Source organism: Thalia democratica, chromosome 5, assembly GCF_965202585.1.
Source record: "Thalia democratica chromosome 5, ktThaDemo2.hap1.1, whole genome shotgun sequence".
Lineage (NCBI taxonomy): Eukaryota > Metazoa > Chordata > Thaliacea > Salpida > Salpidae > Thalia > Thalia democratica.
This window is the reverse complement of record NC_139169.1, coordinates 38,218,531-38,241,527: the sequence shown is the minus strand read 5'-3', so window position 1 is coordinate 38,241,527 and position 22,997 is coordinate 38,218,531. Positions and strand designations below refer to the sequence as shown.

General features: G+C 28.7%; 1 protein-coding gene across 1 annotated transcript; it reads right to left on the bottom strand.

Annotated features, from left to right (window-relative positions):
• Nucleotides 1-357: 357 nt before the first annotated feature.
• On the bottom strand, nt 358-22,766 carry LOC145835519 (protein virilizer homolog). Its single transcript, XM_082943163.1, has 18 exons — nt 22,535-22,766; nt 14,794-14,934; nt 12,505-12,761; nt 11,955-12,292; nt 11,296-11,549; nt 9,073-9,678; nt 8,605-8,749; nt 8,235-8,336; nt 7,402-7,628; nt 6,624-6,943; nt 6,146-6,349; nt 5,438-5,824; nt 4,588-4,958; nt 4,013-4,185; nt 3,249-3,559; nt 2,721-2,897; nt 2,068-2,242; nt 358-1,675 (listed from the first exon to the last, which is right to left on the bottom strand). The coding sequence occupies exons 1-18, from the start codon at nt 22,699-22,701 to the stop codon at nt 502-504; spliced, it is 5,529 nt and encodes a 1,842-aa protein (XP_082799289.1). The 5' UTR covers nt 22,702-22,766; the 3' UTR covers nt 358-501.
• Between the last annotated feature and the right edge of the window lie 231 nt (nt 22,767-22,997).

The window sequence follows — 22,997 nt, the reverse complement described above, 5'->3', positions numbered from 1 at the left end:
AACTGGTTATTTAAGCACTACAATTGTTTCAAAACTAATTTGCTAAACTTTGTATTATTGTTTTCAGTAGAAAATAATTTTGATAACCGAAATATTGACAGCCTAATACTCATAAGTATGCTTTCAATGTCTTATTAAAAGTCTTAAAAATTATAGACATTTTAAAGTTGAAATAAGTGTTGAAAGTATTCTTTTATTTCTTAACCAATTCTGTGATTTAAAACTGATATATTCAACACAGATTGATTTTTTTTAAATGTTTATGTTAAATTTGAAAAAAGTACTATATATTACTGAATTTTCTAATAAATTAATAATAAAGTCCAAAATTTAATAGTCTATTTTATTATTACGCATTGTATAAGCAAAAAGAAATTAAAACTAATTTTCTAAATTTGACACAAAAACACTCAAACGAAAAACGAAGTCGGAAAATAATGGAATATTGTCTTTTTTAACTAATTAAAACAAATTAAATTATATAGTCGATTATCATTGGTTTTATCTGGTGAAAGTTCTAGAATGCTTGTTTTTCATTAGCTGTTGGCCTCTCTGGTTGCCAGGATACCTCTGGTGCTGGGAATCCCCGCTGCGTCGCGAGTGCGGGAAGTATCCCTTGGAGTTTCCGTGGTAATTGTTGCGGTGGTCCGAGTGGAACTTGTTGTTGCCATGAAAGTGCTTCTGGGGGCCGCCAAACCTCTGATGCTTTTTGTTGTAACTTTCAGGGGATTTTTCCTTGTCGAGTTTCGAGAAGGGGTTTTCCCCCGTTTTGCGCGCCGAGTCGATGAACTTGGAAATTTGGTTGAAATTTTCCCTTTTCTCCTGCTCCTCGTGGTCGGCCCGGACGAAATCGTCGACGTGCATAGAAGGGGGTCGGGACGTGTTTTGCTTGCGGTGGCGAAACAGGTCGAACGGACGGTCGTGACCCATTCCCTGGGGGTCTTTGCGGGTCACCAGGTGGTGAGACCTTTTGGCGAAAATGGTCTGCTTCTTCTTGGCTCGGGCCGAAAACGTGAGGACCTCGTTTTTGTTCGGTGAATCACCTTTTTTGTGGTCGTTGCTGTTCTTGACGGACGCGTCAAAAATCACGGTGATTTCGCTCTTCAACACGAACTTCTGATTGGTCAGGTTCGTCATCAGCTTTTCGCCCAACTCCTGCAAATCCACTTCGGCGTCGCAGTTCTTAGTTGGGGGAATTCCGGTGTCGAAGTTGTGTTCGGGCCGCTTGGTGGCGACAAACTGCCGCATCTCGTGCTGTACGTGGGATGCGGTGAAGGCGGGCAGGCACAGCTTGACGTTGGTCGTCGTTTTCTCCCCTTTCAGCGACCTGCTGCACATGAGCTGCCTCAGCGAAGAAACCGAATCCAGCAGTTTCTCCAAGCACCTCTCGTTCACGGGGAATACCGGATTTTCGACCAGGCCCCTCACCCGCTCCTCGAGCTTCTGCAACTTTTCGCTGCCGAAGTCGGCCAGCAGGTACTTCATTTGCGGCAGGCCGATGTTGGAAACGCCGCAGCTGTTGTAAGCGAGCGCTTCGACGGCGTTCAGCAAATGTACGAGCGCTTCGATTGTTACCGGGTTGTCACCCATGTTCTGGCTGAAAATGAAGTTGAAGCCGCTCGTGAGATGCTGACGGTTTTCAAGCAGGCTGTTGTGGAGGAAGGGCAAAGTGAGCCTGTTGAAATATGTAACAGTTGTTTTATCTGCAATGTATATATTAACTTATCTGTAGTGTAAAAATGTTAAGTTGTGTTTAAATCGGTTTTTGTAAGTTATATAAATGTTTAATCGTAACATTATCAGCAAATTAAATTATATTTTTTGTAAATTTTACTTAATTAAGAGCAATATTTAAAATGAAAAGTATATCTATAATCTAATACACAGTTAGCCGCTTATCTTAAAGCAGTCAAGTTGCGTTTATTTAATTAAAACAACAAGTGTGTTTGTAACCTAATTACAAGAAATACAAACTGATTAAATACAACAAAAATCTTTTTTTTTCTATTTTGTATGATTTTTTGTAAACAAAAAATAGTACATTAATTATAATGCGATAATACAAACTTGTCACTTGACAGAAAATCTGCCATCTTGCATAGATTCTTCATCACTTCGCACATTTGAACACTAGGTGGCCCATCGCAGGGAGATTTTCTCACCACCTTCCACAGCATGTTCATCTTGCACAGCGTTATTGTGGCAATCTTTTTGAACACTTCAAGCGGAGGAAGATTCGATCCTGTTTTTTGAGGTAAGAATTGTTAGAAAGTTACATATGAATCTCAAAAACAATTGCTTTTAAATGCTATTTCGATCGCTTATTTTTCAAAACTTTTTCATACCATATTTTAGTGCTAAATTTTATTTGTAATTTAAATTTTGCTAATATACCAAACTGTTAAAAACGCTTAGTAGAAATTATAATTTATATAATAAGAAAAGACCAATTGTATTTATCAAACTAAGAGGTTTTATTTAAACAATTTGTAAGCTATCTCAGGGCTAAAAATATTCGTTTTTGTACAACATAAATTAAGTAGTGATAAAACTAGACGCTAGTTTCTAAAAGCTGTTATAGATAAGTACAAATTTAGACTTATAAATGCAAAGTTTATAAACACATGTGTTCAACATAGAATAAAAACGTAACAAAGTTAGATAAATTTAAATCAACTTACTAAAAACTTACTTAAATAAAACTATATTATTTCACATACCTATCCATTTATCTGCTTTCTTGCATTTTGATTCGTCAATGAGACTGGTTTGCACGTCGATGATTCGCTCTATCAAAACCAAGATGCATTCAAGCGTGTTCAAGCATGAAGTTGAAATTCCCGCGCTCAATAGCTCGCTGAATATTTTTCCCACTTCTGCGCCCTCTTTACTGCCACCTATTGAAAATGCTATTGCAAGAAAAAATATAGAAAATTGTTAAATTGAAATAAACTGTAAATTCATCAGCAAAATGTTTTCAAGAAACTGGAATAATGCTAACAAAAAGTATTTAAATAGTGTGAAAACTATTTCTATTGATAACCACTGTCCGTATAATTAAAAAAAACCAAATTAAGTAATAGTTACAACAAACACACAAAAATTTTCTTTAAAATATTTTGTTTTATTAATATTACAGTATCTTATAATACAGAGTCATTCAAAGTTCAGAGCGTTTAATCTGTAGTATATTTAATTTAGTTAACCTAAAACTTACCTAACAAAAAGGTTTATAATAAATTCCAAACCTGACGAATATTTATCGTGATGGTGGTGCATGAACTCCAACGCGGCCACCCTGCAGCTAGGAAGTCCCATCACCATTACAACGCACCCAATCAACTTGCGGGAATCCCCTGTAAAAACCCCCTTCTCCTTCAAACTGGCCTTGAAAGCGTGCATGAGCAGCGACACGACTTCCCCGCTGATTTCTCCCGAAACGTCAGACATTTGCTGGAGAACGCAGACTGCTGATTGGACCGTTTCGTCGCATTTTGACGTCATAATGTCGATCAGAAGCGTCGTAATTGGTTTGTGGTTATCAATGAGAATCGTTGACCTGTAATACAATTTTGTTAATGTTTTTGATATTCATGTATATTTCAAAACACTCTATATTGTTTGCAAAAAACTTAAGCATTCAAAAAAAAAAAACTCTTAAAGCCACTTTATATAAAGAACAAAATATTTAGTTAATTCATTAATAACTACATTTCAAACAAAAACTTCAAGTATTAAATAAAACAAATATAGCTTTAATAAAAATAGATTCTACATTCAAAAATTTTAGTTCTATGCTATTCATGTATATCATAAAACACTCAAAAACGTTCACAAAAAAAATTAACCACTCAAAAAAAAACTAACTCTTAAATTAAGGTACTTTAAATATTTTTTTTAGTTTCTTTTACACTTTGAATAAAAGTTTTAAGTATTAACTAGAATGAATAAAGCTTTAATAAAACTTGATGCAAAATATCGAACTAGTTAGGTATGTATAATAAACACTGACCAATCAAGAGCGGACTTGACAGCGACTTTTTCAAACTCTCTCTTAATTTTAACATCTAGTCCTTCTCTGAGTTGTATTGGGAGTGGGACTGGTAACAAACTGGAAAGAAGGTAAAGGGTGGGTTGCCACGTTTCACAGCGACATCTAGCGTGAGAAACTATACTGTTGAACACCTGCAAAATAAATAAATCATGTTTGATAGTTATATTGTTGCAGTAAAAAATAAAAAGTTTTTTTGTTCTACCTGTACAGATGATCAATTAAAGATTTACTCTAAAAAGATTTCATAAAACATTATAACTTTTACATAATAAAGCAAAGTTTTAATGTTTTCAAACTTTTTATGTCAGGAATTTTTTTTATTTAGTTTACATTATGTGACTTTTGCTTTTTATATATACAAACTGCAGATATACAGAACTAACAAAAGTGCAAGAAGAAAAACCGTTTGATGTTTTAACGACTTATTCTAACAAAATATAATGTAAACAAATAAGTTGTAACATATAACGACAAGCTCAATTTTATTAACGGATTAAACTACATTACTAATATTATTATTCATCAACAAAAACCTCTTTGTGTTTCCCGGAGTGGCACAAAATAGACAAGCACGAAACGCAATCAACTGTGACCGTGTTGTGGAAACTGGCGGGGTCGTCCCCTAGCAACGCGCTCAGCAAAGAGTGCATCTCCATAACGACCTCGCAAACCCTCACCGGGTTTACGATGTAATCGGCAACATCGGCTGCCACTAGATGGCTAAGCGAGCACTTTAGAAGGCGGAGGAGGGACATGAATGTTGGGAGGAGAACTTGCAGTGAGGATTGGGGCGGTTGGAGGCGCAGTTGGGAGAAGTGGAGATGTGAGGAGGTGATTTTCTCCATGAGGAGTAGAACGCACGGATGCCCTCCGCTGCTTATGAAGTTCATCACTTTCGATTCGTCTGAAAGAATAATGTCTTATTGTATAGTTTGAAAAGCTAAATTTAGTCAGCAATGTTTATATTATCATTCAAGTTTTTTTTATAGTACGTATAGGCAAATAAAGAAGTCCTTGCTGTTTTTAGTTGAGTCAACAGCTGTCATAAACATTGTTAGTAAAAACAACACAAGTTCAAACAAAATTTAGTTTTAGTTCAGCAATTATGTCAACTTAAAATGTATTTCTGTATTTCAAACACGATCAGGTTTTAAATAAGGTGTTTGACTTTATACTAGAAAACACTAGTTTGTACAATAAATATCTTAAATGTCAATTTTAGCTGATTTCTTTGTAAATTTAAACTTACTGTTCTGAATATGGAGTAAGCTGAACAGAAATTCAAAGGATTAAAATTGTAAAAATTAGCTTAGTTAAGTAGGCATAAAATATTCAACGAAATATGTAATAAAGTACTCATGGACTAATTTTAATAAAACTTACTTGCCACAACTTTGCTTTTAAGGATTTTCAATGCCGTACAAACAGTAGGCAAATTAGTAATGACTGAAGAATTTTTCGAACAAGCTTCCTTCAAAAGCAACACAACTTCTTTGAAATCATCACAACTCATACTGATTTTCTCCAAAGGTTTCAGCCAATCTTTAAGTTCATCGAAACCTTCTAACTTGAATATTTGTCTCAATTTTGTTGACTCGAAAACAGCTGTGATATTGTCGCCGTTTCGAAGCATATTGACCAATAAGATTAGAGCGTATTCGTTGACTATTTCAAACTTAGCAACCTTTTTGTCTTCTATTTTATCCGCTTTCATATCTTTTTTGTCTTTCATTTCTTTTTTCACATCTCCAGTTTTTTCCACTTCTTTCTCTAAAGTTATTATTTACATTATTATGCAGAGAAAAGGAAAAGCATTAATAAAACTAGTTTTACATTTTATTTGCAGCATTGAATTTAATTTAAAAAATTAAAAATATCAATAAACATATCAAGCGAAATGATTATTTACTTTAAAAAACTTTTATAACAAATCACACTTAATACATTAAATTTTGTACTTTTGTCACAGTACGTCTTCGTAGTTTTTGATAAATCAGATTAAACATATATTTTTAAAAGCTTTTTCAAGTAATTTATTATGATACTTATAATACTCAGCAAAAACAAATTTATTACAAATTATAAACTCACTGTTCTCAGTTTTAACTTTCTTTGACTCTTCCTCAACTTTCTCATCCTGTTTTTTGTCTTTTTCAAACAGCAAACATTCAACAACTAATTCAAAATTTTCACTCATCGATGTAACATCAGCAATCAATTGTTTACCCCAAGGAAGCAACATTATTGAATGCAAACTTTTCAGTGCTTTAACTATTTCAAACTCATTTTCGGCACCTGATAGTTTTTGTAAATAGTATAAAAAGCAAAAAAATACTCAAAATGTTTTAATCTTTACCATCAATACTAATTAAATTAACGTATTTAAAATACTTAATAAAAGGTAAAAGGCTGTTTATTAAACACTATTATACGTTTAATAAACCAATGTTTAAGATGGTTTTAAAGAAATAATGTAAATTACATAGTTTCTTATGTAGAAACTACTATGCTATTAGTTTTAAGTCAACACAACATGGAAGCGCAAAGTTCAACAAAAAAAGCATCTTACTCTTTTCATTCGAGCACCGGCCAATCACGTCGAAGCACTGCGTCGCCCGCATACCGCAGCTCATCAACGCCCCCATGTGGCCGGCAGTATTGGGCGTGTTGACGTTCAAAGTGGGCTGGGAACAGATGAGGTTGCGGAAGAGCTGGTCCGCGCACATCCGGGAGTTTTCGGTGGTGAAGAGGTGGAGGAGGCCGCGGTGAGTGGTCGCGAGGTGGCGCAATATGCGGTACGATGTGGAGAAAATGGGCTTTTTGGCGGAGAGGTGAGGGATGGAGGTTAGGAGGAGCATGGATGACATGAACTGCGTGTTTGATAATGATCTGTTGAAATATATTGTTATATATAACACTTTTAAGTAAATGTTGAAATTATTTACACTAGTATAGTTGTATTAAAGTATGTGTTTTAAAAGTACAAAGTTCTTTATTTTTAGTTTACTTGCGATGATACAGCTACCAAACAAAATTGGAGCTTCAACGATACTTAAATTAAAATTTAATGCAGCATTGAAAAACATTATAACTTAATAATTTTAGTAACAAAACTACATAACTTAATTAAAACCTCCAGACATTATTTAGTAACGTTTCCAAATTCTAAAGAAAAACAAATTAAAACGTATACATTTTTCAAGTAGACCTATTTCTACAATCTTCAATTGGCAAAAGTCGTCTTAGTATTGATTAATCTATGATATATATCTGTCATCAAATCAAACACTTCAAGCTACTTATAACAACTTACTAAACTTAACTTAAAAAAAATAACAAACCCTTACCTGAAAATAAACTTAACAGTTCTGTCTTTATCAACACCGAGGACTTCTTTTTGTTCCGCCTGATCGGTTTTGACGATTGGCAGCTTTGTGATTGGCGGAAGACAAACACGTGACGGATCTTCCAGCACTTCCCGGATGTTCTTCATGTTTGCCGCCAAAATTTGCAGCTCTCCGTTTGAAAAGTGCAAGTTTTGCCAGTCGGGCTGAAATTCCGGTTGATCCATTGGCTAATAAAATTCAAACGTTAGAAATATTACAAACGATAAATTAAATGTTTTTGACAATGTTTTTAATTTACAACTACACATGTACTTAATTATAATAATTTATTAACTGTTTTTCATAACCTTTTTCAGCGATTACAATTAATTTTACATAATCAATCTAGTAACTTAAAAGAATTATATTTAAAATATAAGTTTGTTAAAAAATCATTGTTGAGAGCAGCTTAATGCCATATTTCAAAGCTTAATACCTTTAGTCTAGCTATCTCTAAGTAAGTAAAACACTATTAAACTGTTTTGCTATTTATACTTTATAATATATTTTATACTAAATTACAGCAGTGTTTACAAAAATATCTTTCTGTGCACCGTAGTTTGTCTAAAAATAAACTATTTTCCTTTCTTATTTGTTTAAGTTTTATATTAGTAACAATCCTAATAACTTTTTTTTTTATTGTGAGAGACATTTATCAATAACAACATATTTCTTATTAAAATAAACCATGCTAATCTAGTTTGATTTTAACTTTTGATAAAATTATTTTCTGTTCAGATTTCATTTAGAGAACCACAGCATTAGCGTAAAAACAAATAGCTAGAAAAAAAAACCTCATGAGTTCCATTAGTTTGATGTTTAACTTCTTCGTTGGGTGCTTTTCTTTTTCTTGATAACTTATCAGTAGAATCATTTGAAGATTTTGATTTATTGACCTTAATTTATTACCAATTCAGTCAAAAACTACCATAATTTGAAAGTATAATATTTTCGCTAACTAAAACAAATATGTGTACAACTTAAAGCAGCCTAGCTATTAGATTTTAATAATATTTAGCAATAAAACTTTTATCTAACTTCAAAAGTTTGCTAAATAGAAGTTAACATAATAAAAAAACTACAATTTAGTAAAAACTAACAAAAGAAAATTGTAAATTTTTGTTTAAAATACTAAGAATTAAATATGTTAAATAAACTACAAACCTTTTCAAAAACTTTTGAATTAGCTACATTTGAAGTAAAAGTAGCAATTTTAGTGAGACTTTCATAGAAGTGAATTTTACAGACTAATTTTTCAACTGCTTGGCAAACCCTTGCATTCTGCTTTTCACACATAAAATCCACCAATCTTGAAAATATATGCACTTAAATCTTTATAATAATCAAGTAGGCTTTTTTAACTATTGACTTAGTTATTTAAAAATGTCCTTAGAAAAAAGTTGGAAGAAGTTCTACAACAAATGTGGTAAAAATGTTGTTGGTTTCTTGAAAAGTTTTAAAAAATATTTTTATTCTTAAACTAACATAATTTTCAAAATGTAATCATTTAATTATTAAAAAAAAAATTTTGTTTAAAAAACTTAATTTTATTTTTAGTCTCCAAAATGCACTATGTATTCATGGTTATAAGTGCTTTTATATGTAAGCAATCAACAAATACACTAAATAAACCTCGCATATCCGTTCCACCCTTGTTTGCTGAACTCGATTATCGGACCACACCAGTCGGTTATCGCGTCCAAGCAGTGAACGACGGCTAACTTGACGGTTGACGCAGTAATCTTGGACCGCAGCCACGAGAACAGTTCGTCCAGGCAGCCGAGGACCAACAAATTGGTCACGTTCTGCTCCGTGGTCCGCGCCACCGACATTGTCAACTTCAGTCCGGCCTTCAGAGACCTGACGTTGAGACCGGCTTTTTTGGACAGCGGTCCGTTGTGCAACACAGCTGCCACGGACCAAAAAGCCACAGTCAGTCCGTTTTCTCGTCTCATATCAGCTTTGTGGGCGGGAGAAGCGTCTGGGTTGAGACCCGAGTGAGCCAGAAAGCAGTTGATGTTTTTGGCTACTTCTTCCAAACAGGCGACCCATTCTATTTCACGGTCCTCGATGGTTTGGTAAAAATGGACAAAATTGTCCTCAATGTTGTCGGGATCAATTTGGTCCACACTAAATTTTTGAAGGAACTCTTCTATGGTCACCACTGCCTTTTTTTCTTCTGAGGTCAGTTTTTGTGGATTGTTGCAAATTTTTTCGTAAGATGATTCTTCAGGAGATCTTTAATTTTTTTTATGTCAATAACTAATCTATTTTAAGTAAATAATGGAACAAACGTTTATTTTCTATAAAGTTTTATAACTGAAAGCCTTATAAACAAAGATATTTCAGTAAAGTTCACCCAATATTTTTCTAATACGTTAAGTGCACAAACTAAGTTTTTAACTTTATAACATTCTTACAAAATTTTGTTATAAATATTTCTACGATTGAAGCACTATTTTTAATGGTTTGATAACTAATAAAAACATATAAATAATTTTTTAATGATTGAATTTTCTTAACTACCACTGTATTAAATACTTTCTGATATCATTACTTATGCTCTAATATTACGCTTTTTGTATTTTACTAATTTTTTTATGTTTATTTAAATACTAACTAGTAGTTATTTAATTATTATTCTACTCTACTAGTAAAACAATGAGAAAAAGTAGTGAAGTATATTATATGAAAAAAAAGAGTTTGGTTATAAGCGATTATATTGAAAATTAAAATAGTTAATGAAAGTATTCTGTTAATTATTTTTGTAAAAGCCACCAACAAACTACTTCATTTAATTAAGTGTCTTTACTTTAAAAACAATGTAAAAGAATAATATATGGCAGTAGCACTCAAAGCTTACATTTTCAGATAGTACAGGTACCTTTAATTTTTTAGTGGGTAGCTATTGCTTTAAAATCTTGCAGAGTAAAATTACCGGTCTCGCGATTTTAACTCAATAACCAAAAAACTAATGGCTAGAGCTTTTTTTAACAAAAACAATTACACTAACCTCTCGCATCTTTACGCACTCTATTTAGTTACGCATTTTAGAATTCTAATAATCCAAAATATAAAAAATTTAGTCTTTTTTAATATTGCACAAATTAGGTTTATTGTATTGTTTTATTTTGAAACATGTTTTTAAATGCTATCTCAGCTCTCTATATCTTTAGACTTTGTAAACATATGTTCCTTGACTGGTTAATAAACATTTAGTTATATCTCAGTATACAAATATTATGTTTAAAATAAGGGATTAAACTAAAATTCTCAAAGAATAATGTAAGTGTAATGAAATAATGACAGTATAAAACACAAATAAATAATAAAGCATTCTTGCCCTTTAAAAAACTAAAGCAACACAAATTTTAATTTAGACACCACACCATTTCTTAATTGTCAACAAATACTTAATTATAAATTTAATTTGCTAAGTAGGATATAATATAAATGTTTAGTATCAAATAAGTCACATTTACATAAAAATAATATCTACTTATTATAAAAATTAGTAAAATTTATCTACAAGTATTATTATTTTAAATAATTTTAAATACTTTTTTTTTAATTTATGTATAGTTTTATCATTTCTTTTCATATTTATAAATAAAGTAAACAAATTGTCAAAAGTGTGAAATACCAAAGTATACTTTTAACTAAAAGCAATATCAAAAAACAGCCATTATAGTAAGTATATTTGGTATCTCTCGTATCTTTACGATCTCTCTTATCTTTACGCACTTTTTCGGTGGACACAATGTGCGTAAATAAGCGAGAGGTTACTGTAATTATCTATAAATTTCAAGTAACAGACGCCCCTCCTCAAAGTCTGTCAAGAAAAAAAAAACTTACTTAAAATACTGAAGAGGCTCAATTTTCATTTCAAAAGGATTAAAAGTCTCGGAAGATATCGGAGTGAGCATTTTTGCTGATGTCTTGACAACCTTTTCCTCTCCTGCGACGTCATCTTCTTCTAAGACGTGGATGTGGTCGTACTCCTGAGCCTTTTTCGGTGCAGGTTTCTTAGGTTGATTGCCATGCAACTTGTCTGGTTTGTTGTTAGGAATTTTTTTGTTTTCTGGTTTCTTTAGTGGTTGCTGTTTTTCCTGGATATTTCAATTTGGTAAAAATGTAAATTTGATTATCAACTCTGTTAACAACTTACTGAAATGCTTGTTTTTGAGGATATAACATAAAACCCGATGAAGCAGTAAATACTTAACAAACAGTACTTCATCAAATTGTATATACTTATAAATATTACAATATATACTTTTAACTACGTGGTAGTAAACAGTTATTTAATCTTTAAGCTTCTATCACTTTTTAAATTTTAAACCATATCATTACTTACCAATTAATTGTCTTACAATTTTTTTTTCTATTAAAATGTTTTGTGTATTGCGATGTCTACACGTTTTTAGCTTCAAATTATTAGTTATTTTGAAACGCTCTTTTAGATTTTTATTTATGTGTAAATACTAATACAATATTCATACTAGTAAACACACTTGTTTAATCTCTTTTTTTTCGTTTCTGTTCAACTGGGGCGGCGGCATTCTTGATGAGTTCCAGCCTCCGTGACTTTCGCCTCTCATCCCACTAAAAGGTACCTTGAAGTCCATCCTTGGCGGGAAATTGTTGAAGTTGCTTCTCGGTGGCGGCCCCTGGTGGCGGGGAGGAGGCATGAAAGGGACATTCCCCAAACTGGGAGGAGGTCCTCGCATCATGTTGGGGGGTGTGGGAGCCCTGATGTTCGGAGGGGGAACTTGTATATTAGGCGGTGGAATTTGAGGAGGTGGTATGGAAACTGGAGGAAGCCTTATTTGCGGAGGTTGAAGCATGAAAGCTGTTAAAAAATAAATATGTTGTTAAAAATAAGAAAATTGAAACCAATACTGTCTTAAATTTTTATTCAGCATCTAAAAAAAATTATTTTATGTATCAAATCTATAAAAATGCTATTTAAAAAATATTTTTAACATCTAAATTTAAAAACTAGTTTCTAGTTAAGATGTTCTTAATGCAAAAACTTATGAACAGTTAGTAATATTGTAATACCTCCACCAGGAGTCTGTGGAGGAGGAATCGGGATCTGCGGAGGCATGGTGACGTCATTCATCATGGTGACGTCATTGCTCGCCCTCACCAGTATCTCGCTGGCGAAGTTGTGGCCGTTGGACCTCCCCTCGTGTATGAGGTGCAATCCCTTTGTGTCGCTCTCCGCCACCCCAAATATTGCGATCGTCATGGACTGGTATTGACCCTTGCACACGAGCCGTTGCAACTTGAAGGGCAAGCGGGGAAGAACGCAAAATCTGATAAAATTTGATTCGTTTAAGTTTCGTACATAGATAATTATTTATTTTTTACATACAACAAAAACAAAATATATGTTTTTATGTTTTAGTGTTCTATATATGTCAATGAGTTTGAGTCAATCATATTAGTATAAAAAAACTTTATAAATTTAAAGAAGTAAAAAAAAAATGATGAGAACCTATCTAAACTGTTTACTTAGGGTACAATATACAAAACAATAAGCTTACAAATAAAGTTTTTACAACATTTAAAACAAAATAAAATTGGTTTAACTTAGTTTACAACGTTTCAGCACACTAAAATGTATAAAACTGCTAGAAAATAAGAACTGCTTTATTCAAAAAATATATTATTTGAAAAAGAAAAATAAACATACTTTACAAACTTGTTAGAAAGCTTTGGAAAATAAATTAGTTTATAAAATGCTATAGCACACTTAAACAACTGTTTTTTTTTAATATACTATGTTGTTTGTTTTGTAATGTATACTTAAAATAGTAAACTACGTAAAGCTGACCATATTTTATGGGCAGTAAAGCATCGTTAGAAAAATAAATTGTTTGCATACAAAGAATGTTTTGACTTTAATACAGACTTTGCTTATTTGGACCTTAAGGATTAAATTAGGGTTGTCACTCTTTAAGTCAAAAAATCTTCCCTGAGTGACCAGAAACTTCCCTGAGTAACCTTAAACTTCCTTGAGTTTCCCTGAGTTTTTTTCAAATCTTTAAAAATTTTATTATTCATCAAAAAAATAAAATGTTAATTCTAAGAATATTAAAGAACCAGCCGCAAGGCTTAAAAACTACTAAATAAGCACTTAAAAATAATTAAAATTAACTTTTTTGAACAAAATATTGAAGCTGGATTAAGGCCATAGGGGGGTCCGACATTTTTTTTTACAAAAATTAACTTTGTCTTTTATATGAAAGCTTTAAATACAAACTACAAGCCTGTTTTTATAGAATTCAAAATACCATTTAACTTTTGAGATATTGTAACTTAAATACAAAGTTTCCAATACAAACGTATGGACCGCTAATTTTTTGGGGTCAATTTTCTTGGAAATTTAAAAATTCACTAAAAATCTATCTCTTCCTTCATTTCTCAAGCAATCTTCTTCAAATTTTCAGGAAATGTTCCTTATATTAAAAGGAAAAAACGTTACTTTAGAATTTTAATTATGTAAAAAATAAAAATTTTATCACAAAAATTAAAAAAAAGTGTTTTTTTTTTCAAAAAAAAAGATTTTTATAATTTTTTTTATTTAACTTTAAAGTAACGTTTTTTTGCTATTGTATAAAGATTAGACTTTGAAACTTTGAAGAAGATTGCTTGAAAAATGTAGGAGGAGATAGATTTTAAATAAAATAGTCTTTTTTCGCTGCTTTAGTTTTCCCTTTCCATAGGGAACCTAATATGCGGCCCAACTTTGACTAGTCATATCTCAAAAATAATTTGATTTTTTTTAAACGATAAAAAGCATATTCAAGCTTAGAAAAAACTCTATAAAATAAGATCAACTTGTAAAAAACATGGTTTACCCCCCCCCCCTAAGGCCTTAGAAAAAAAAATCCCCGAGATTTTTTTAAGAAATTTTTAGAAAAACCAAAACTGCCCTGAGTTTCCCTGAGTTAAAAAAAAAGAATCAAAATTCCTTGAGTTTCCCTGAGATTTTCTATAACTTAAAAATTCCCTGAGTTTCCCTGAATTCTCTGAGTGTGGGGCAACCCTGTTAAATGCATAGTTATTACGCTATGTCTGATTTAATTGTGTAAAATTTTTTTTGACACTGATTGAAAACAAATCCTTGTTCATAACTTCACTTGTTATAACTTAAATATATGTGTGACATTTTAAACTTAAGCTGTAGTTACACTGTTGTGTTTGATTTATATTTATTCAGACTACGTATTAAACAAAATGTTAAGTTTTGACTTTTTCTTCTATCAAAGCTTTGTTTGAAAAAGATTAAGACTAAAACAACATTTTAGACTATTTCATTTTTCAATCTATAGATTTACTAACCTGTTTTGCATTTCATTGTACTCGATCTCACACAACTTCTCGTATATACAAGAAGGCTTATCATCAAGTTGCTTGCAAGAAGTGTCAATTGCAAAAAAATCAACTCGAAATTGTCTTGGTGAGGTCCAACCATTTCGTTCTCTGTTTAGTAAGTTTACATACAATTAACAACTGATTTCAAGTTTGCCAGTTTTCATTTTTTTTTTTATTGAACTTTAAAGTGTAAGAATAAAAAATATTAAATTAGGGTCAATACTAAATAAGTAGATTCAATAGTAATTTATAACAACTAAAAAATGTCTTAAAACAAAATCAATGTAGTAGTTTATATTAAACGTTAAGACAGACAAAAAAACAACTTTTAAATTAAATAACAATTATCTGAGCTTGTAGAACTAAAGAATACTTTAGTAAAATTTTGTAAAGTTTGCATGATCATAAAACATTATTTATTTAAGAAACAGTCACCAAAGTGATGTGAGTTTACAATATAGAGGCATAATAAACTTAAGTTCTAGTTTTACTTTAACTTATATTTACAATAACATAGTTATACTATTAAATAGTTTATTCAGTATGTTGCTCTCTTGTACAGTGAAAAAAAACATAATACTTGTTAACAATACTAAAACTAAACAGATTTATCTTAAATAATACTACAATTCTGCTGGTTAAACTAAACGTTTTTATTACTTAATTTATACAGCATTTCAAGTAATATGTTGTTTGTTAAAAGTGTATAGGCTGTGATTTAAATGTACAGTACCTAAATTTCTATATTAGAGTAGATTTAAGGTATGAACAATAAAGTTGAAATATGTACAATTTAGTTTATATTTAACTAACACCAAACTTATTACAGTATATTTTTAGTTAATCTCAAATTTACAAATATCAAAAAAGTTATCAAAAAAATACAAAGTATTTTACATTTTAAACGAAAACTGTGAATATACTTAAAAGTAAATTTTAAAGACAATTTTATTTACAAGTCCAGTATTATATTTTTTAGAATTTTAAAAATCTTAATTTATTTGATTGTGATGCGATAACTTTTGGCTATAAATCTGCATTATGTGGTTCTTAAAATGATTACCTTTTACTCAAAAAAAAAGTTGTTTTAACTAAATAATTTTAAACAAATTTTTTGTTAAACCTTTATAGAAAAAATTAATAATATAAAAACTGATTGTTGAAGTATGTACTTTTATAGTTATTTAGAAACAAACTTAGGTAAACATAGTTAAAAATTACATGCTTTTTGATAAAGCATAAGTCAAATATATAGCTATAACTTAAAAACAAACAATTATAAAATTTGTAAACAAATATGTACAACGCTAAGTCTTACAATTTGTTATATTATAACAGTTATTTTTGATTAAAAGCAAGTTTAAAAAATATAATAAAATAAGACATTGAAACATATAGTTTCTTCGTTGAATAAAAATAAATTGATTTAAGTAAAAAACTAAGTATTGAATGAGAAAGTGAAGAATTTATTACAAAAAAGTGAGTGACAAATTTCATTTATTTGATAAAATGGTGATCTTAAAACAATAAAAATATGTTTAAGTTTTGTTAAGTTTTATTTCAACTTTAAGCACTTGAATAAGTTTTACACTGGTAATACACTTACAATAAAGTTTCTTTGAATATAAAACTTAGAGTCACGTTAGAAAACTTTAAACAAGTTGTGGTTAATTATTTACTTTTAATTATTTACTATTTGGCTATTATTTAATTAATTGAAATTGTAAATAAATCTTATAATAAATTAACTTACTTTTAAATATTTGTAAACTAGTTGCGAAAATTATGGTAGAAAGTTATTACATATTTCCAAACGAAAAATGTACAACTTAATTATAATTAATAGTTTAATTTATAAAAATAACTTCAGTTGCAAATAAATAAAACATATAGTATAATTTACTTTATAAATAACACTTAATGTAGACTAAATACATCAAAATAATAATTCTTTTGAAAACTATAATTTAATATCTACAATTTTTTTTACTTCAGTAATAAACAACTTTTATTGTATAATTTATTAATTATACATATACTTAAACCTACCTTTAAGTCTTAAATGTGTAAATATTAGTTATAGTGTTATTTATATCGATAAGGATCATTATTTATAAAGCAGGTATTCAAGTTTCCTTATAAAAAGATCAAATGAAAGCCATATAGAGGTTCAAAATTTTATTTACATATAGTAAGATGACTGTTAAAAATTAAACTTTAAATAATTCCTACAGAATGAGAAACTTTAACTAACTTTTGAGATCAGTCGATTTTGTAAAAGTTTTGGACACAAACATATAAACTGCATTGTTTTTATTATAAGTTTTCTTTAAACTTACTAAAATTTATCTACTTACTTTTAGCTTTAAACCTCAAACTTGTATAAAACAGTACTTAAAGATAACTAAAACTTTTTTAAATGCCAAAAAATAAAAATTTACAGTAAAATATTTAAAAACAATGGTTTTTTTAAATTTCTGGTTGCTAAGATGAAACTTTACAAAATAACATTAACTTGGAGAAACAAGGTGGACTTAAAAACCAATAAATAAAAGCATTTTTGGATATTTTTCTTAAATAGATAGTTTAGGTTACAAACAAACTTAAGTACAAGAATTAATAAGTAATATTTAAAATCAAGTAACCTGAATTTTAAGTTATCTTCATTAATTAAGCATAAAACTTGATAATGCATAAAATAAGTTTAACACATCTTAAAATTTAATTGGAAAACAAAAAATGTGTTTTAAAATTTATTAATAATAAACTGACGAGATTTACTACGAGATAAACTAGTATTTAGACTTTATAACTAGGTTATAAATGCTGACTATATATATTTATTCTAATAGTCCTTCTATATTACAGCAAACAAAAACTTGATTCTATTTAGAAAAAAATGTAGTTAATGTTCACATTAAACCAGGGGTCAGCAGGTCTAAAAAGGAACGTTTTTTATGTGCTTTTAAAAACATACTTAAAAATAATTAAAAAAAAAAAGTTTATCCTTTAAAGATGAAACTAAAACTTAATTTTTGTTTTCTGAGAATACCAATATATTTAACTAGTTGTAAAAAAAATAATATGGCCCGCCGGCCGCAGTTTACCGACCCCTGCACTAAACCATAAGAGGTATTATTTTTGGTTTGCTTATTTTTTAAATAAAAACTAAGTTAAAAGTTGATTTCATACTTTTTAATATAAAAAAAATAAGTTATCATAGTTAGAGAATTCAATAGGTTTATAATAGTAGGTGCAAGCTAAAAGAAAAAAACAGAGCTTTTTACTAAAAGATTATCTCCTTCTACAGTTTTTAGCAACTGTTTTGAAACTTTCTCAGTTTTATCTTAAACATTTTTTAATAACTTTTAGCCAAAAGTTTTTTTTTATAATTTAATATTTTTTTTTTAACTAACAAAAAAATTGATTGTTTTTAAAACTTTTAGCCACTAAAAAAAATCTTCTAAATCTGATTTCTACAAGTAGTTTAAAAAACTAAAATGAACATTTACTAAAAGTTTGAAGAAAGATGCTTTAAAAATGGAGGAGATAATTTAAGTAAATATCTAAAATTTCTAATAATGTCTGCAATCCATGACTTTTTCTACATATGGTTGCATTGACAGTTTTTAATATCAAAAGTTGTTTAATTTTATTTTTATTTATAAAATGTGTTCTATAGTATATATTTTAAGCTTTCAAATACGAGCCAGTGTAAATTTTAATGAAAGGTTTGGATCCTATGGCCTTAAACTTTATTAAAGCTCGTCATATTCAAATACACAAAACAAGTTTAATATATATATTGTAAATATAGTTTTTAGATTCGTAAAACATTACGAGTAAAAAAAAATCAGTAAAATTATTTCTTTACAAGACTATATTTGCAGAAACTTAAAATAGATTTTATTTAAAGTTTTCAACAACTTTCATACTTTAATTATACAATCGATTTTATTTGCTGATGAGGTAGGTCTTATTTGGGGTCAAAACAAAAAATATGAGTAATTTGCAAAAAATAAATCCAACATAATCATTCCTTTTGAATACAATCTAATTAGTATACTATTAGTAACAAGATAGTAATTTGAGTATTAAATAACAAATACTTTAAATATTTGGTCAACACCTTTTAACTATTCTAACTAGGGTTGCCAAATAATTTTAGATTTTTTCCAGGTTTATTGTATTCTTCCAGGTTTTTGAAAGTACAAGATTTTTGTATATCTTAAGTAGAAAAAAGGTAAAAATATTTCGAATATTATTAAAATATTGAAAAGATACTGGAATTTTACTTAAAATGTGTTCTATTAAAAATAAAATTCTAAATAATATAAAAATTTTGTTAATGATAGATTTTTGTTCCTGATTAAAATGTCTTCATTTTACATGTAATAACTGTTCAAAATTTCTTTTTTTTTATTCTACAACTCCAAGTTTTTCCAGATTTTTTGCCTAAATTGTTAAATTTAATGTTTTTTCCAGGATTCAAGGTTTTATGGCAACCCTGTTTACTGACATACCATTTTTTAAATTTATCAGTTGAAATAAATAATCATAATTTGCAATACTGTGATATTTAAAATCATCACATGACAGCCTTTACTTAAATAAATAGAAGTAAATTTTTACATAACACTTAATTTTTATTTTTCACATAAGTAATTCATTGGTGCAATAAAATCATGAAAAGGCAATAAACAGTCAACTACGTTCAAATAATTGTTTGATTACACTTTGCTGGGTGATTACTTATGTACTGCAAACGTTTTTTCAGCATAAATTATAAATGAAAATTGTATCAAAACAGGCTATTTTTCTACAACATTTGTTTAAAATTTTTTAAATTTAAAATATTATACACTGTTTTAATGTGTTAGCTCAAACTGAGTCAGAAAAACACTTTGTTTTTAAATTAGCGTACTAAAAAATAACAATACACATAAATGTTTTACGCTTACGAAATATGACTAATTGCATGAAAAAAAACACTTCACTCACTAAATTTATGCTGAGGTTGCCTACGTACACAGATAAAGAATTTTGGATAAAAATAAAACAAAAATATTAACAAAACAAATAACTTTATTTATCAACACTATTTATGCTTGTGAAACTATTGTCTACTTGTACTGATGTATATTGGAAAAAATATAAAATAAATTATTAAAACTTATTTCAATGGTAGCATTAACCACTTAGCATGTTATAATAAACAACTTCACATACTGATAAAAAATATTGAGCGAAAAATTTAATGTAAACAAAAGGAAATATTTAACATGATGTCAGCAATTTAAGTACTTTACAGTAGTGGTTTTGTTTACTTTATAAGTTTTCAAAACATGATTGCTTTAATGTTTTGCAGTTTACTGCTTCAATAAAATTTTTATTTTTGTAAATTGGACATACTTAAATATTCTCAAACGCTTAAAAAATTAACTTTTAGCTAATTGAGTCTTGGAAAACTTTTAAATTATAAGATGCAAAAAATTAATGAAAAATTAAATTAGCTTTCAAAAATTTATCTAAGTCATTACAGCTTATAATAGTACAACTATTAATTAAAAATGTTTATGGCCCTTTGTAAATTCTGTTAAAACTTAGCAAGTTAATTTCATCTTTTAAAACTTTTAATTTTTGAAACTTTTAAGTTGGTTTTAAGCATCATTTAAAAATAAATACAATTTTCAAAGGCAAATACTTTTTAAACTTGTGTAAAAATTTTTAATAAAATTATTTCACTATGAAATATAATTACCAATCACATATTTAAAATCTTCAATTTGTACATGCTATAAAAAAGCATGCGTAAGAACTTTAATGAAGAATAAAAAATGCTACTGTAGTTTTTAATTATTTCAACATGTACTTTTTATGATTTTATATCACATATACTATATAAAATTGTTTTATTTAGTTATTTATAATCTATATTTCATCCTCAGAATAACAGCTTTTAACTCCATCTTTTAGTTTATCTCAAACAGATTTTCTTCAACAGCCTTGCTGTTTATGGTAATTTTGGATTTGTGTAGTTATGCAATAACTTCAGTTGCATCGAAGTGAAAGAAAGTTTACACTTCTAACAATTGCTTCTACCTTTTATTTGCGGTTTATCTTCAAAATCACTAATTCTTATATTGCTAGTGGAACAGAAAACATTATGTATTCTTGTAGCATCAGGACAGCTTCTTACAAAAGAAAAAAGGTCAATTTGTTGAGTTGGAAGGAAATAAACTCCAAATTTCTAAACTGGATTCAGTTGGTTTTCGTCTTGTTTAATCTTTTTTTTTTACAAAATTCATCACTTCATTGTTGGCAGCTCCACTAGTAAGATTCAAAAGTATTGTTATTCCAATTCTAGCACCCTTCATCTGATTGTAATGAAGTATGATATCAACTTATCTTCTAGTTCCAACAGTAGTTTTCCAAGACCATAGCTTCAGACAAGGAGGATTTTGGAAAAGCAATATTTGTTGTTTTAGACTGTTTAATCATGATAAAACTTGTCAAAAACAGCTGAATTTAGCATAAGATCTGTGAAGCATGTTGAAGCTTCATAAAATTCTTGTTTAAATTTCCAACAACTTTTTTTTTGTTTATAACAAAAATTTCGTTATATGATAGTAATATGCACAAATTAGTAATAAAACTAAAAATAGAAACATTAAATGATAAAGAAATTTTATTAATATATTTACAGAACATAATTTGCTATCTGACCTACTGTAAGAGTTTATTTATTAAAAGTTAAGCATAAAAATGTGATAAAAGTGATAAGTAATTTAAACTTTATTGTATTGTAATTAAAAATAAGACAAATGTTTGTTGCAAGAATTTAGGCTTTAAACTGAGAACTGTTTTATTACTTTTAGGATGGAAAATCAGCTACCAAAACAGAGTAATCAACGTAAATTAAATTAGATAGAACTATTATTCTTATTTTAGAACTAGATACTTTTAAAAGGTTACAGATATCTTGAAAACTATTTTTATTAATACTTATGTTTATGGAAAAAAATATAAAATCACAAACAAATATTGCATTAGTTAAAAAGTCAAACTTAACCATAGCTTTTACATCTAAACTAATGACTTTAATATTAGATACCAATTTTTACTAAGAGTATCTTACTTGAGTTAGTATTAACAAACTTTTTAAAACTACAGATGGTTATAAGTATTGTATGCCAGTAAATTAAGAAGCTTTATAAATAAAAATAATATTTTATATTTTATTGTTTAATTAACTTTTGACTTAAATTTGTTTATTGAAAGACTATGCAGTTAACTGGACTAGCATTCATCCATTATTTAAGTTTTGCAACATTTTCAGTTTATTAACAACAATTAAAAAACATGCAATTTAGATTGTATCCACTAATATGTGATAAAACAAATGATGAATGTTGAAGTTATTTATAAATAATCAAACACACAGTTTGACATTTATTTGTACAACTACTATAACATTTTATTTATTTTTATATTATCAACTTTTACCTTATATAATTTGAAAAAATAATTTAATATTTTACTTTAATTTTATTCATGGTAAAGGCTGTCATGAGATATGTGAAGTAAAATCCTTATTAGTTTTGCTACTGGTCCTAATACAAGTATTGCAAATTATTTGATATATTCATGTTTGAGTACTTTAAAATTTATCAAATTTCCATCTAAATAACAAGTTAGTGGTATTCACCTTCCTTTGATTGGAACCCTGTCAGATATTTGACACCCAGTTGGTACAAGCAGAATTTCAGCAATGATGACGTTGCAAGGGAAATCTATGACCGTAGTTCCTTCAGAATTGACATAATTATCAGTTCTATCTTGCTTGTATGTTTCAAAAAACAGCAGTTTTGCCATAATAAAGTCTTCTTTACGTTGAAAATGGGTTGATTCCAATGATCTTTTTATACAAATTATTTATTTGTAAAACCTGTTAAAAATTTAAATAATTAAAATCAATTTAATATTTGAGAATGTAAAAAAAATTGAATTATTAAATAAACAAACTTTTCAATAACAACTTTAAACAAGAGTTAGGTAAGTACATAATAAGCTAAAATACTGCAAATATTTTGACAAGTTATTTTATAAACTTTATATAAACTACTTTTAAGATACAAATCACAAAATAAAAGTTAAGTAATTTTTATATA